Source organism: Pangasianodon hypophthalmus, chromosome 11 (assembly GCF_027358585.1).
Source record: "Pangasianodon hypophthalmus isolate fPanHyp1 chromosome 11, fPanHyp1.pri, whole genome shotgun sequence".
NCBI classification, from domain to species: domain Eukaryota; kingdom Metazoa; phylum Chordata; class Actinopteri; order Siluriformes; family Pangasiidae; genus Pangasianodon; species Pangasianodon hypophthalmus.
Genome location: NC_069720.1, coordinates 936,433 through 953,386, shown reverse-complemented (window position 1 = coordinate 953,386; position 16,954 = coordinate 936,433). Strand labels below are relative to the sequence as shown.

The 16,954-nt window shown below is 41.2% G+C and overlaps 2 protein-coding genes across 2 annotated transcripts in view; one reads left to right on the top strand and one right to left on the bottom strand.

Moving 5' to 3' along the window:
• Positions 1-286: 286 nt before the first annotated feature.
• Positions 287-3,155, top strand: thap11 (THAP domain containing 11). The gene has a single exon (XM_026930497.3). The coding sequence runs from the start codon at positions 459-461 to the stop codon at positions 1,281-1,283; it is 825 nt and encodes a 274-aa protein (XP_026786298.2). The 5' UTR covers positions 287-458; the 3' UTR covers positions 1,284-3,155.
• A 1,006-nt stretch (positions 3,156-4,161) lies between these two features.
• The window catches only part of cog4 (component of oligomeric golgi complex 4), a 19,596-nt gene continuing 6,803 nt past the window's right edge, over positions 4,162-16,954 (bottom strand). The window contains exons 5-22 of the mRNA XM_026930496.3: positions 15,458-15,540; positions 14,925-15,039; positions 14,640-14,814; positions 13,484-13,677; positions 13,279-13,384; positions 12,471-12,628; positions 12,328-12,386; positions 10,479-10,612; positions 10,192-10,310; positions 9,932-10,098; positions 9,291-9,456; positions 8,323-8,385; positions 8,106-8,222; positions 7,701-7,793; positions 6,922-7,005; positions 6,744-6,845; positions 5,190-5,318; positions 4,162-5,076 (exon numbers count right to left, since the gene is read on the bottom strand). Coding sequence (XP_026786297.2) covers positions 4,942-5,076; positions 5,190-5,318; positions 6,744-6,845; positions 6,922-7,005; positions 7,701-7,793; positions 8,106-8,222; positions 8,323-8,385; positions 9,291-9,456; positions 9,932-10,098; positions 10,192-10,310; positions 10,479-10,612; positions 12,328-12,386; positions 12,471-12,628; positions 13,279-13,384; positions 13,484-13,677; positions 14,640-14,814; positions 14,925-15,039; positions 15,458-15,540 — 2,199 coding nt within the window. The 3' untranslated portion in view covers positions 4,162-4,941. The remainder of the gene's footprint in view (positions 5,077-5,189; positions 5,319-6,743; positions 6,846-6,921; positions 7,006-7,700; positions 7,794-8,105; positions 8,223-8,322; positions 8,386-9,290; positions 9,457-9,931; positions 10,099-10,191; positions 10,311-10,478; positions 10,613-12,327; positions 12,387-12,470; positions 12,629-13,278; positions 13,385-13,483; positions 13,678-14,639; positions 14,815-14,924; positions 15,040-15,457; positions 15,541-16,954) is intronic.

Below are 16,954 nucleotides of genomic sequence, written 5' to 3'. Positions count from 1 at the left end.
ATCATCCATCACTTTTTTCCCTTCTTCCAAAAATAAAATAAAAAAAAAAACAGTTAAATCTTAAACAACAAGAGTCCTTTATTCCATGAAGAGTTGCTTCTTTTCTATATTTGTTAAAGAATTAAATATTATTTTATTAAATCTTGAGATATATTTCAGTTACAGTTACAGTACAGTCCTGAAGCAGTGCTTTTGTTTACGAGGAGAGAAAGGTCTCGAACATGCGCATATTGCGCGCAGACTTGACGCTCATGAACGCGCTTCGAGAAAAACAAAACAGGAAGTCGTAAGTATTGTGGGACGTGTAGTTCCGCTTTTAGGCCGCTGCGTTTGATAACAGCGCACGAAGGAGATCAACAAAACAAAATCAACTGAAACTTGTGTGAGGCTGCTGTGGAGGAGGAAATAATAAAATTAATAATTTAGGTAAATTAGTGAAAAAAGCGAGCGGCGCCGTTATGCCAGGCTTCACGTGCTGCGTGCCCGGATGTTATAATAACTCACACCGGGACCGCGAGCTCCGGTTCTACACGTTCCCGAAAGACCCGACGCAGAGGGAGATCTGGCTGAAGAACATCTCCAGGGCCGGAGTGAGCGGCTGCTTCAGCACCTTCCAGCCCACTACAGGGCACCGCGTGTGCAGCGTGCACTTCCCCGGGGGCAGGAAGACCTACACCATCCGAGTCCCGACGCTCTTCCCGTTACGCGGAGTGAACGAGAGGAGAAGTCGGCGCGGCAGGGGCAGGAAGGTGTACGCTGCGTCTGCGCCTGCGTCTGCGCCTGCGCCTGCGTCTGCGCCCATTCTCACCAGCGTCGGCGCAATCCACAGTGAGGCGCAGAGCGAGCCCGAGTTCGTGGTGCAGATCGGACAGAACGGGCAATACATCTCACCCGTCACTGTATCATCATCATCATCAGCATCATCATCATCATCATCAGCATCAGCATCATCATCAGCATCATCGTTATCACTACCAGCTCCGGCGCTCAAGTCTGAGGACACGGCGGAGGTGGTGGTGACGGTGGTACCGGATCAGCCCGGTCCGCTCCTGGCGCTGTGCGGAGACGAGCACTCGTACTCCCTGACCAACGGCACGACCTCAGCCGAGCTCCTGAGGAAGCTCAACGAGCAGCGCGACATCATCGCCCTCATGGAGGTGAAGATGAAGGAGATGAAGAACACCATCCGTCAGCTGCGCGTCAGCGAAGCGCGGCTGCAGGAGGAGCTCCGCGATCGCGACCGCGTGCTGTCCGGTATCGGGGCGGTTCGGAAGAAAGTCTGACAAAACAAACAAAACAAAACAAAACAAAACCCCGGACCCACAGAACAATGTCGTGTCGTGTTGTGTTGTTGGGGGGTGTTTAAATTTTTTGTTTTTGTTTAAAATTTTTTGTTTTGTTTAAATTTTTTGTTTTGTTTGTTTTTGTTTTGTTTTGTTTAAATTTTCAATTTTTAGGAGAAAAAAAATTAGGAAAGGGTGATGGTGATGTGTCAAAAAAAAAAAAAAAAAAGTTTGGTAACTCACACATTTACGAGTTCTGTGAAACATCAGTGAAATTACCGGAAAAAAAATTCATTGTTCACGATGTTGTAATACCCAAGAAAGGAAACGTCCTCATCATGACTTATAAATATGCATGAGTATGCAAATATGGACACGCCCCCCTGCATTCATGACCCCGCCCCTAACAGAGCTGTATTAGAGAAACGGATAAATTCAGACATTTTTATACAATATTTAATAAGGAAATTAAATTGAATTGCTCAGTCTGTTCTGTTGGAGTTATATCGATATCGGATCACCACATCACTCAGCCCTACACACTCAGACAAAAAAGGTACCAAAAAGTACCAAAGGGTACCAGATGGTACCGTGCTTTGCCTCTGGGTCGGTACTGCCAAGTACACTTTATGTACCTTTAGTTTGTAGGTAAATTTAAGGTTTAAGTTAATTACGGTCCGTTTATGTACTTTAAGGTCACTATATCCACATTTCCAGGTGAACTATACAGACTGAAGGTACAAAAATGTCTCCTCTTCATAGTTCCACAAGGAAACAACAAAGAAAAGTACAGTTAAGTACCTTTTTTTTTTTTTCTTTCCCAAAGAGTGTGTTCTGAAGATGGCGACGGCGTTACTTCTCACGATGAACTTCCCAACTTCCCGTCTTTTTAGTTTGTTTGTTTTTGCGTTCAGTGATGCACCTGTGACCTTCTCCATTTGTGACACAATACTGATATCAGAGTTCTGGTACCGATCCGATACCGACATCGCGTCTGTGAAAAGTCAGAGACGTGAAGACAGCGGAGATCGTTTTAAACCGTTTAAATGAATGAATAGTGGAAAAATAAATTGTTCACAATGATTTTAAAGCCTAAGTAATGACTAAAATTGGCCCTGGAACGTCTAAATCGAGGTCATGAGTTATGAATATGTATGATTATGCAAATCCTGGACACGCCCTCATGACCTCCTGGCATTCCTAACAGCCTGATATGGTTAAGATGAGATAACTAAGCTAGTCGGTTAGCTAATGAGTCAGACGAGTGGGATTTCAGTATCAGAGTGGAGTGGCGATGAACGTGGTGATTTTGTCACTGATTTATTTTTAACAGCAGACGAACCTGTGGGAAGATAACGCTGAGATTTCATCGTACGCAATCTGTAGCTAATAAATAAGATAGTCGTACATTTTGTACGTTTGTGACCGAAACACAGCGAGTGCAGAACAGACTGAAGCCTACAATAGACACTTTTTTAAATCTCTGTATGAATTTTTGTTTTTTTTTTGTTTGTTTGTTTTTAGTTAGTTTTCACGATTGCCAGCGTTTGTATAAATTCAGCGTAACCTTCACTCTCTCTCTCAGACTGTTCCATCATTACATGAGTTTCATTATTCTGTATTTAACATCCTGTTTGTTGTCATGTTTCGATGCGAGTGGATCGATCTGAGGATTCGATCCAAATCTGTGGATCTTCGCTGTTTGTTAAAATGAACTGAGGATTTGGAGTAAAAAAAAAAAAATAGAGAGATTTCAAACAAATTCAAGTCTATTTTTTTGATGTAGTGATCCTGTAATATTTTCAGGCACTTGTGTTATTCCTATTAAAATGTTTGTGTTTTTATTTTTTATTAAATTCCTGCAAAACCTTATTTCCTGCCTCTCCAACTCACAGCCTGTTTCACCGGCGACGCCCCCTGCTCATTAATATTCATAAAGCAGAGTTAGAGAAGCAAAATATTCAACTACGAGTTTTACAAAATTTTATCTCAGTGACTTTTTATTCTAGTTTATCAGCTTTAGAGCGCTGAGATGATAATCGCACAATAATATTCTGTACACTTTTTAGACATTTACACCAGAAACAACCTAAAATTGTGAATTGATGTTCTTTAATCACATTTCTGTTGATCACCTGTAAAGCATCGGATTCCTGACACACACAGCTCATTTGCATTTAGCGACGCCCACAAAACTCCATAAAAGGTAAAGCACACAGAGAGCTGGGAGCGTGAAATGAGAGATCAGGGTAAAGACTGAAAATCAGAAGTGGAAGTTATTTTGACTCACTTCTCTGCCAATAAAAATATTTAATCCTCGATTACAAATTTACCGTTTCGAGTATTTGGGAAAATGGCGGGTTAGGGTTAGGCGCGGCAGTGCACGGGCGAGGGTCTGAGTCTGTGATCAAAGAATGTCAGTTGTGCAGGAATACTTTATATTAGATGTGAAAAACACCTGAAAAAGCAGCTGTTCAATGCTGCAGCACCTGAAAAGGAGACATCCAGGTTTCACAGATCTGCCGCCAGACACAGAGCAGTAAATTCTACTAGACGGATTCGAATCATTTTTGAATAATCTTAGCTGTGTGGGATGTGTGTGATGTGTGTGATGTGTATGATGTGTGTGATACACTCGCATCGCATTATGAAAGAGTTTTTCACCACTTAAACAGAAAGTAGATAAAAATGATAATTAATGTGAATACATCAATATTTTTCCTGACGTGCACATTACTGTTCATCGCACGTTTCATAATAACGTCATAACTCCTGCTCTGAGTTTGCATGTTTCCATGGAAACTGATCACGCAAATCCAGGAATGATTTATAATCACTGTAGGATACTGAGTGATGGAACCTTTTGAATTATTTATCATTTTAATTTGAATAGGCGAGATTAAATACATTACATTTCTTAATGGGAACTGAATTATTGTGAAAATCAAAACTCAAATTAATTCAATTATACGCAGTCAAAGTCAAACCGCAGTAAATAACTTAAATTATATCAGTCTGTGTCCTATCACATCGAATTTATTACATTTGTTTGAAACTTTTTGAATTGTTTGCAGTTTTACATTTACTGTTGTTTAACAGAATAATAATGAGATGCTTTATTTTTTATTTTTTGATATAAGGTTAAAAGGCTACATTTGGAATCACAAGGCCAGGATATTATTACGTATTTTATGTCGTTTTAAAGGTTTCTTATTTTTTTCCCCAATAAAGTATTTCTGTTTTTTTTTAAAACACTAAGCATGATATGTTATATCACTTAAGTCTAACTTTATTATGAATAAAAAAAAAAAACGATTACTCGATTAATCGTTAATATAATCGATCATGGCAGTGGTGCAATGCAGAACAGTTTTACTCCGTTTTTTTTTTTTAAAAACAGAAGTTTTATTTGTTTATTTATTTATTTTTTTGCTACAAAACTGGTTCTGATGATTAGAAGTGATGTTTCTGAGCATTAAAAAAAAAAAAGATGGACATACTGATACAGCAACTCTTAATGACAGTAAACCCAATAACGCTTCTTATCAAGTCAGTATACAAATGAAAAAAGAAAAGAAATCCCTTGATTATATTCACCTTTCTTCTTCTATTATAATCATAAATAACTGAAAACGATGCGGTAAGATTCAGGGCCGTATTAAAGGCGGAGTCTTTTGATGTCCTCACTGCGAAAGTCCACTCTGAGCGCCAGAACCTGTCGAACCTCGGCCGGTGTCAGACGCCACGTCAGGGGCCCCGAATTCGGTCCCCAGTAATCCAGGATCTCGGACACCTGAAACGAGACAAAGGGAACAAAATGTTATAAACACGTGACTACAGGTGATGAAATTCTGATCCAGATATAAACACACACAGGTGCTGATTTTACACAGATACAGTACGAACCCTCTCCAGGTTGAGGATCGTTGCAATCTGAGTGAGGCGAGCAAATTTATCCCGAATCGTCCACGAGGTGACGGAGGAGAGATAAGCGACCAGCGAACGCAGCTCCTTATCAAACTGCAGACCACCCAACTGAGAGAGAGAGAGAGAGAGAGAGAGAGAGAGAGTCATTCTAGTGTTTCTTTTTGACTGTATTGTTGAATGAATCAATGTAAATTTGTTTCTCTTTATTTGTTTCTGTAGTTATTTTCTAATTTGTTCCCAATGTCTGAATCCAAACTTCAGCAATACAAATGTTAATATTTATCACGCCAATAAAGCAACCTTTTGACTTTGAAAGAAAGAGAGAGAAAGAGAGAGAAAGAGAGAGAGAGAGACAGAGAGAGAGAGAGAACTGAATTGTGAGAGAAAGACAGCATGAGATATATACAGAGAGACAGAGACACAGAGAGAGAGACAGAGAGAGACACAGACAGAAACAAAGGAAGAGAGACAGACAGGTAGAAGGAGAGACAGAAGAAGGGAGAGAAACAGACAGAGAGACAGAGAGAAAAAGGGTGAGGGCGTGAGAGATAGAGTAAGAGAGAGAAATTGAAACAAAGGAAGAAAGACAGACAGTAGAGATAGAAGAAGAGAGACAGAATAAGATTGAGAAACTGATAGAGAGAGACAGATAGAGACAAAGAGTGAGAGAGAGATAGAATAAGAGAGAGAAACAGACAGAAACAAAGGAAGAAAAACAGACAGATAGAGATAGAAAGAGAGACAGAAAGAGAGAATAAGAGAAAGAAACAGACAGAGAGACAGAGAGAGAAAAAAAGAGAGAGTGAGAGATAGAATGAGAGAAACAGACAGAAACAAAGGAGGAAAGACAAGCAGATAGAGATAAAAAGAGAGAGACAGAGAGACAGAATAAGAGAGAGAAACAAATAGAGAGAGAGACAGAGAGAGACAGATAGAGAGAGAGACAGACAGAGAGAGAGACAGAGAGACAGAATAAGAGAGAGAAACAGACAGCGAGAGACAGAGAGAGACAGATAGAGAGAGACAGACAGAGAGAGAGACAGAGAGACAGAATAAGAGAGAGAAACAGACAGAGAGAGACAGACAGAGAGAGACAGACAGAGAGAGAGAGAGACAGACAGAGAGAGAGAGACAGAGAGACAGAATAAGAGAGAGAAACAGACAGAGAGAGAGACAGATAGAGACAGAGAGAGAGACAGATAGAGACAGAATAAGAGAGAGAAACAGACAGAGAGAGAGACAGATAGAGACAGAATAAGAGAGAGAAACAGACAGAGAGAGACAGATAGAGACAGAATAAGAGAGAGAAACAGACAGAGAGAGACAGATAGAGAGAGAGACAGATAGAGAGAGAGAGACAGGGAGATAGAATGAGAAAGAAAGCATTAAAGTGACGCTTCAGTGAGCGAAGACGTTTAGTAAAACCGTGTGTCCTCAGAGGGAGGAGGTAAGAAGCGAGGAAACTGAAGGAGGCGTAATTACAGAAACGAGACGCCCCCCTGAGGTGTGCGAGTGAATTACAGAGACTCTCACCCTGCTGAAGGTGCATTTAAAGACGGTCTTCTCCAGCTCCATGGCGATCAGGCTGGTCATCAGGCTGGTCAGCGTGTCGTAGATGACAGGAGACAAGCCGACCTGCGGACACGCGCTCTGTCAGACGCCACGTCTCCGTAAACATCCACACTGAACACCTGAGTGTCATTTTCTTTACCTTAAACTCAGCCATGAGCTGCTCCAGCTGCACAACCAGCTGCTGGACCCACGGATCGTTCGCCTCGTACTCGCTGAACTCCTCCTGAAATGAAAAAATATATATATAAATTCTGATTGGTCCGAAGGTGTTGATTAATTTCCTATAACAGCAGCTCTGACAGTAGTGCAGCTGCAGATCACAGGTTTATTTATAATTAATGCGCTCGTTCTAATACATTACCGTTTCTATAGTAACAGCGCATTCACAGGGACGTGTACATCAGATGCTCCATTAATAATAAACAGTTTAAAAAAATGTGCGAAATCATTTATATGTAAGGAGATGTTTATGTAAAATTGATGGAAGGAGTCTCCAGTGTCAGAGGTAAAGCTGTAACTTTACGTTTTCCGACGTCTTCAGGACAGAGGAGTTTACGCTTCTTTTCTGCGGTTTCTCAGTAACATGCGTAACAAGCTGCGTTTTTTTGTCTTATTAACTCGAAGAGAGCGATTAAAGAGGCGCTGGTGAGGGAACAAGTGTTTATAGCTGCTATAACGTAAGTGACAACAGGGACTAACTTGTTTCCACAACACTAAATATAACTATAAATAGATAAAAGTGCATGTCTTTAGTAAATAATAAATGTAACTGTTGACTTATTGCTGTGGTACAAGAGGAATAAAACACTTGGGGACATGCTGTTATAGGAAAATAATCAACGTCAGGGTGGAAACATTAACTCCGCGTCATCACACCACCCCGTCACTCATCATTCCCAAAACGAGTTTATTTCTCACCTCTTCGATATTGTGTGAAACAGACAGGAAGCTGCTGATCCACGGCTTCACCTGCGGTCTGATAGCCGTGTTATTCAGCTCCTGAAGACCCTCCTACACACACACACACACACACACACACACACACACACACACACACACACACACTTGAATATTAATAATTAATTTTATAAACACATATAAACCACAAAAGTCATTTCTGTCAATAAGGCAAAAATCACAATTTAATCATGAACTTTAATGTTTCAAAAGAAGAATAAGAAAGAGAGAGTAAAAAAAATTTTAGAAACATGATTTAATAAACTACAAACAGATTACTGACGGATCTTAAACCTTCAGGTGTGGATTATTTTTGTCTAAATTCTCACAGCTCTAACTGAAATACAGATGTTGTAATTTTCTGACCTGGAGGAGATCCTTGAGCTTGCTGGAGGTGTTCACCAGGTCAGACAGACAGCTGTCTATCTTAGCCTGAGCTTGCTCTGAACCCGCCACCTGACTGAACAGCTTGGTGCAATCACTCTGAGCGACAGAGAAAAACAATAAAGAAGTCAGAGAGAGGGCGGGAAACAGGTTTAAAGAAAAACGGCATTAATATATCAGATTACAGAAACAATCAGACCTCCAGGTTCTTTTTCAGAGTGCTGATGTTCTCACTGCAGACCTGCACGTTATTCAGAGTCACCTGGAACAAAATGTCCAAAAGGTCAACACACAAATAAACAGAAACATCCAATCGCTAAACTCAAGTCTCTACCGGCTAGTGAGATGAGTTCTGGCTCTTTTCAGTGAGTCAGATCATTTGACTCAGCTCACTAAAAAGAGTCGACTCTTTCAAATTCAGGCTCTTTCTAAAGAGACAAATGATTTGACTCAGCTCACTAAAAAGAGTCGACTCTTTCGAATTCCAGCTCTTTCTAGTGAGTCAATTCATTTGACTCAATTCACTAAAAAGAATCAACTCTTTCGAATTCCAGCTCTTTCTAGTGAGTCAAATCATTTGACTCAATTCACTAAAAAGAGTCGACTCTTTCGAATTCCAGCTCTTTCTAGTGAGTCAATTCATTTGACTCAATTCACTAAAAAGAATCAACTCTTTCGAATTCCAGCTCTTTCTAGTGAGTCAAATCATTTGACTCAGCTCACTAAAAAGAGTCGACTCTTTCAAATTCAGGCTCTTTCTAAAGAGACAAATGATTTGACTCAACTCACTAAAAAGAGTCGACTCTTTCAAATTCCAGCTCTTTCTAATGAGACAAAGCATTTGACTCAATTCACTAAAAAGAGTCGACTCTTTCGAATTCCAGCTCTTTCTAGTGAGTCAAATCATTTGACTCAATTCACTAAAAAGAGTCGACTCTTTCAAATTCCAGCTCTTTCTAGTGAGTCAAATCATTTGACTCAGCTCACTAAAAAGAGTCGACTCTTTCAAATTCAGGCTCTTTCTAGTGAGTCAATTCATTTGGCTCAACTCATTAATAAGAGCTGACACTTTTATAATCCAGCTGTTTTCAGTGAGTCATGCTTCACTCCTACAATATAAATTCCTCAGTATGGAGTTAAACAGAGATGTAATGAGACGTTATGCACCAGGTACGCAGTCTTGGCTTGTTCCTGACTCTCGATGCCCAGAGATTGGATTTTTCCCTGCTGTAAGCTGCTCTGCATCAGACTGACGGCGCTGGTGACACCACGATGCAGATCCTGAAGAGTGCTGGCTGGATAACCGGCTCTCAGTTTAGTCACCAGCACTTCCCTACACACACACACACACACACGCGCACACGATATAAATGTATTTCCTGTTGCTTCTTTTCATACTAATGTCTGAAAGCGTCACATGCAAATGAGAACCTGTTCACTAAAGATTCATTTTAAGAACCCAAGTGTTGTAACAGAGCGACTAAATACTGCTCTAAAGGAAACCTTCTTTCTCTAATCTCTCTCTCATGTGTGTGTGTGTGTGTGTGTGTGTGTGTGTGTGTTTGTGTGTGAGATTACCACAGACAAGAATTTGTGCTGCACTAGGAAAGAGCAGAAAAACTCCAAACTCACTTATAATGAAAGTCTAAAGGCAGATGTTGAAATCTTTAGTTGAAGGTGTTTTGTGTATAAACGAAAAGATCAAAACAGAGATTAACATCTGCTGTTGTATTAGAATTATTTGATGAGTGAGTTTAGAGTTTTTCTGTTTCTCAGTGAAGGCAGCTGTAGAAATCGTAGGTGCGTACCTGAAATCCGTCTCGAGCACGCTGATGGCGTGATTGATCATCGCGCACACGCAGTCCGAGTTCCCGCTGGTCAGCGCTCGGCTGATGCACTTCTTCACGATGTAAAACACGTCGTCCACCATGCTGGAGCTCAGCTGACCCGGCTCGGCTGTATCCATGGCGACTGCCTGTACAAAAAAAAAAACCTGTTGGTGTTTATAAATTCTAACACGCAATATAAAGAATGCGTGTTGTTGTTTTTTTTTTATCAGCGTGTGTACCTTATTCACAGTCTCTCTCATGTAGTATTCCTCCATGGGGATGTAGTAACCAATCAGCTCCTGCATGGTGCAGCTGAGCTGACAATCCTTCAGCAATCGCTCCAAACACTGCTGGTGCTCTGTAAAAACGCCACGACGTCATTCGTTAATTTTAACCTGTAAACAATGTGGTTACACCTGCTGTCGAATATACAGGCCCAGGGTAGAGGGGTGCCAATACTTTGTGCAGGGCTCCAGTGTCCTGTGGTGTAGGTGCAGCTGGAGATAAGTTAAAGCGAGTTCGTTACCTCGGATCACTGACTCAACCGCTGTTGCGTCTGCGACGTCAAAATCTGCCGTGATGCGCCGCTTCAGGAAGCGCAGGTACAGTTCAGCTCTCGAGTTCATCAGGGTGACCTCACATAACACCGGGTCAAGCTCTCTACACACACACACACACACACAATATACTATTTGATACAGATTTTGTATTTCTTAGAATATTCACTATATTACCAAAAGTATTCGGTCACCTGCCTTGACTCACATATGAACTTAAGTGCCATCCCATTCCTAACCCATAGGGTTCAATATGATGTCGGTCCACCTTTTGCAGCTATTACAGCTTCAACTCTTCTGGGAAGGCTGTCCACAAGGTTGAGGAGTGTGTTTATAGGAATTTTTGACCATTCTTCCAAAAGCGCATTGGTGAGGTCACACACTGATGTTGGTCGAGAAGGCCTGGCTCTCAGTCTCCGCTCTAATTCATCCCAAAGGTGTTCTATCGGGTTCAGGTCAGGACTCTGTGCAGGCCAGTCAAGTTCCTCCACACCAGACTCTGTCATCCATGTCTTTATGGACCTTGCTTTGTGCTCTGGTGCACAGTCATGTTGGAAGAGGAAGGGGCGCGCTCCAAACTGTTCCCACAAGGTTGGGAGCATGGAATTGTCCAAAATGTTTTGGTATCCTGAAGCATTCAAAGTTCCTTTCACTGGAACTAAGGGGCCAAGCCCAACTCCTGAAAAACAACCCCACACCATAATCCCCCCTCCACCAAATTTCACACTCGGCACAATGCAGTCCGAAATGTACCGTTCTCCTGGCAACCTCCAAACCCAGACTCGTCCATCAGACTGCCAGATGGAAAAGCGTGATTCATCACTCCAGAGAACGCGTCTCCACTGCTCTAGAGTCCAGTGGCGGCGCTTTACACCACTGCATCCGACGCTTTGCATTGCACTTGGTGATGTGTGGCTTGGATGCAGCTGCTCGGCCATGGAAACCCATTCCATGAAGCTCTCTGCGTACTGTACTTGGGCTAATCTGAAGGTCACATGAAGTTTGGAGCTCTGTAGCAATTGACTGTGAAGAAAGTCGACGACCTCTTTGCACTATGCGCTTCAGCATCCGCTGACCCCTCTCCGTCAGTTTACGTGGCCTACCACTTCGTGGCTGAGTTGCTGTTGTTCCCAAACTCTTCCATTTTGTTATGATAAAGCTGACAGTTGACTGTGGAATATTTAGGAGTGAGGAAATTTCACGACTGGATTTGTTGCACAGGCATCCTATGACAGTTCCACGCTGGAATTCACTGAGCTCCTGAGAGCGGCCCATTCTTTCACAAATGTTTGTAAAAACAGTCTGCATGCCTAAGTGCTTGATTTTATACACCTGTGGCCAGGCCAAGTGATTAGGACACCTGATTCTGATCATTTGGATGGGTGACCGAATACTTTTGGTAATATAGTGTATCTAATTTATTTATTAAGAAATTATTAATAATTCATTATAACGAGATATTTTTATAACCCGTGTTTACCAAGGGTGCCAATAATTCTGGATATACATTTAGGTAATGCATTCAAACCCAATAAATAAATAAATACATATATAAATAAATAATACATAAACACACTTTACATAAACATCTCCTTACAGAAAACTTCAAGATATATTTTATTGTTTACGCACATTTTTTTCCTTCTATTTTCCCTGTGAATGAGCTGTTGCTATAGAAACGATAACGTATTAGAACAAGCGCATTAATTATAAATAAACCTGTGATTTGCAGCTGCGCTACTGTCAGAGCTGCTGTTCTAGAAAACTAATCAACACCTTCGGACCAATCAGAATCGTTATAAAACACGTTTAAAGTACCTCGGCTCGATCTTCTCCGTGGACACGCCTCTCATCATGCTGCTCTGAACAACCTGGAACTACAGAGAGATCAAAACATCACATTAACACACAAACACACACAAACACACACACACCAAATTAAAAACACAGGAAACACACACTTTGTTGCGATAGCCTCTCTGCTGGATGAACTTCTCCACCACTTTCTGCGCCTGTGCGTCACACTCTTTCTGAAGGTGTGTGAGGAGTGTGTAGAGTCGGCCCGGGCCGTAGTACGTCTCCACTATGGGCTGGTGCGTCTCCACGATCCGAGCGATGCCTGAGATACACACACACACACACACACACACACACAAATGCGTTACACACTCTGACTCATCTGCATTTTAATACACTTGAAATTTTAATGACTGTATAGATTTTTTTTATAGAATTAAATTCCTAAATATTAAATTAACAGGCTGTATTTTACCTCATATGGACGATTTGACAAAAATACGGTACAGAGAATATTTTTGTTTTGCCAAGATCAAAAATGCAAATCAGAGATTTATTATTTTTTGGCGAATCTAGTCAGAAGGTGTTGATTAATTTTCCATAACAGCATCTCTGACAGTAGTGCAGGTTTATATACATTAATGCGCTCGTTCTAATTCATTATCGTTTCTATAGCGACAGCTCATTCACAGGGACTTGATCTGTAAGGAGATGTTTATTTAATAGCTATGGAAGGAGTCTCCAGTGTCAGCGCTTTGTAATGGTCAGAGAAACACACACACACACACACACACACACTGTGTTTATTACTTACTTAATTTGACCGCTAATTACTTACGATATATGATACACACAGGAAAGCATATCACAGTGTAATTTATAGCATAATAAATTTATATAATTTCTGTAATTTCTTCCATTTTAAAAATAAGTGATTAGAGAGTGAGAGTGTGTGTGTGGTGTGTTTTTTACCCTCCAGCAGTAGAGTGAGTGTGTCGGCGAAGATCAGCGGCGCACGACGGTCACTGACATCAGAACCCACAGCCAGGAGCAGGTTCTCCTCCGCTTTACTCGCCAACTGAGTGAGGAGAGATTGAGAACTTTCAGGAATTAGACTTAACACCAACGCCATGCAGGTTATAATCTCACACACACACACACACACACATACACACACCTGACTGCAGAGGTACTGGGCGAACTGTGCGAGTCCCTGCTCATGAAGACCCAGCAGAGGGAGGATTTTAAAGAAGCGTTCCACCTGAGGCAGGTCGCCCGTGGCAACCGCTTCCTCTAGTCGCTTCGTAACCAGTGCTTTCAAACTAAGCTCCGCCTCCTGCAGCAAAGCGAGACTGGCGTCGACTGCCGTGTCTGCCGAGTGACACGGGAATTAGCGTGTGTGCAGAGTGGACTGGGAAAAAATAAAGCTCATAGCCGGCGTTACACGCGGCTTTAACCTCACGGACATGTTCGTAAAATTATAGCTCTGTGTTTAATAAAGTCACTCGGTGTATTAATACACCATGTGTGTGTTTAACACAGTAAACAAAACACTTACAAGAAAGTTATGAATTATATATTAGCATTATCTTGAATGTGATATGAGTCACGGATTATGTTTCATGTTTTAAAGAGAAGCAAAAAGACCCTGTTCGTGTTTATATGAACTCACTGAACCTTGCTTATGTTTTTGCGGCCAAACTGAAATAAATTTTCTGCCAGATTAAAAAGAAGTTCTTTCGTACTGAGATGCGTATGTTGATAAATGCCAATCAGCTGTAAATTACCAAGCACATTTACATTTAGCCACATTTAGAGACAAAACTCCATAAAAGGAAAAGTTCACAAAGCTGAAAAAGAAAAAAAAGGTGACTAAAAGGTCAAAGAGCGCATCCTAAGCGCTGTATGCGCGAACCTTTCCACTAATGCAGCTCAGCCACTGCAGTGCATCAGCTACCGCAGACACACACGAACTCCTCCTCCTTATTTTATAGGGCGCCATTACTTTTATCCCAATTGAATCACTAGTCTGATTTGTCTGTTTTTGGAATCTCTTTCTTTCAAGTTTTTATTATGAAGCAGCTGAGTTTCACAAAATGTTCATTAAATTGGTGTGTAATTGAAATAAATAAGTGATTTAAACTCGACATCATCGTCCTGCGAACAATTTACAAATCATTTTCAACATCTCCAGAATATTAGAGGTCGACCTGGCAACCTGTTGCTAGGAAACCAGTGCTTCAGATCGACAGGGTATGCAGTGTGTATGTGAACACGTCCGTGTCAGGTACAACACCGGCTTTAAACCGTTTATAATCAGTTAAAGGTCTCACTCTCTCCGCCCTGCCTGCTCAGCTCGATCACTGATTGGTCGAGAGACAGGTAGCGGTGGATGTGGGCGGCGGCTTGTTCGTAGTCATGGTTGCGGAGGGCGGTCTGAACGCCGTCAGTGCAGAACTTCAAATCCAGAATATCATCAGCGCGCTGGATCGCCTGGTACAGCCTTTTCTGTGAGGAACACACACCTGCCGTCAGTCACTTGTGTGTGTGTAAGGAGATGGGTGCAGCTCTGTGTGTGTGTGTGTGTGTGTGTGTGTGTGTGTGTGAGTGTGAGAAACCTTAGTGAGGTCCAGCTGTCTGACTTTGCTGCTGACGTTCTCCGCCAGGCTGCAGGTGAAGCTGATCATCCCGGATAACTGTGTAGCATCTCCTTCGATCAGCTGCAGGTTGGGCCTAAACACACACACACACACACACACACACACACATATAGACACACACACACGCTCTTAAACACCCCATGCAGAATGTGAGTGCAGAATGTCGTCTTGTCTTTCTCTAAACAACGCATACTCGTCTTTGATTTATTTTTATTTTTGCACTGACATTTTTAATACATTATACAGCTGAAAATTCAACACTATAAAATGCAAAAAAAGAAGTAAATTTTCACCTCAAGGAGCTCGTAAGAACTAAAATCATGTCCATGTTTAAATTATTGCCAATATAAACATCTGCGGCTTCCGTTTCCAAAAGAAACGGCGCAGCAGAGAGCACTAAGGGGTAAATATTCTACCATAACGGATGAAAGAACGGTTATTAATCCCACTGTTTTCTGCTCGGAGGAATAATTCCACACCCACACACTCACCCGATCCTCTGTAGAGCCAGCATCTTGGTTTCGATGGTGCTCTGTTGTCCAGAAAGAACCTCCAACTCCTTCTGCACCTCCGCCTGCAGGACCGGCCACATCACACAGTTTAAATACATCACTTACACATCTAGAGAAAGCTTCAGACTGTGTCTACAACATGCTGTTTAAAACAAGAAGCCGAAAAAACAAGGGGATAGAAAATACAGACTGATCGTACAAGCAGGAATGCATAATGATATACAAATAAAAACTAAATTAAAACAGAACACAGCTCTTCCTGAATCACCGCCATCATGTCTGACGTTTAGTAAAACTCAATAATAAATATTACAGCAGAGAACCGAAAAGTTACTACATCAGATCTGTATCAGGTGTCGTCCGATACTCAGAGCTCTGATAATCGAGATTGGACCTAAAATTACAGAGTGAGCTTGGAACATTCATGACTGTTTACTTGTTTACTTATTTTTTATTTTTTAAGGTAGTAAATGAATACAGGCTACAATCAGGAACAGCAGTAGCAGGTAACATCACAGGTAGAAAAAATACCTACACGGACTTTAAATTTAATTCCACAGGACAAGATTTAAAGGTTTAAAGAGTTAAATAAATATATAGTTTAAGTATTAAAGGGGAATAAATTGTATTTTGAGCATTCATGTAAGTGTTATTTATTTTATGTTATATTTAGGCGCTTGCTTAATAAGATGGTTAGATGTTTGTAGTGGCGTCCTTAATGAGGTGATTAGATGAGGTTTATAGGGGCGTGGTTAACGAGATGATTAGATGATGTTCGTAGGGGCGTGGTTAACGAGATGATTAGATAATATTTGTAGGGGCGTGGTTAACGAGATGATTAGATGATGTTTGTAGGGGCGTGGTTAACGAGATGATTAGATAATATTTGTAGGGGCGTGGCTAACGAGATGATTAGCTGTTTGTAGTGGCGTCCTTAATGAGATGATTAGATAATATTTGTAGGGGCGTGGTTAACGAGATGATTAGATAATATTAGTAGTGGCGTCCTTAATGAGATGATTAGATAATATTTGTAGGGGCGTGGCTAACGAGATGATTAGATGAGGTTTATAGGGGCGTGGTTAATGAGATGATTAGATGATGTTCGTAGGGGCGTGGTTAACGAGATTATTAGATAATATTTGTAGGGGCGTGGCTAACGAGATGATTAGATGAGGTTTATAGGGGCGTGGTTAACGAGATGATTAGATGATGTTCGTAGGGGCGTGGTTAACGAGATTATTAGATAATATTTGTAGGGGCGTGGTTAATGAGATGCTTAGATGTTTGTAGGGGCGTGGTTAATGAGATGCTTAGATGTTTGTAGGGGCGTGGTTAATGAAGTGATTGACAGTTCAAACTGACAGCACATTATTATTGTTATTTGACAGCTTTAAAGAGTTTGACAGCGTTAATAATTCATGTTTTGGAGTCTCATTTTTTTAACAGCTTTAACACTAAATGTTCTACTTACTT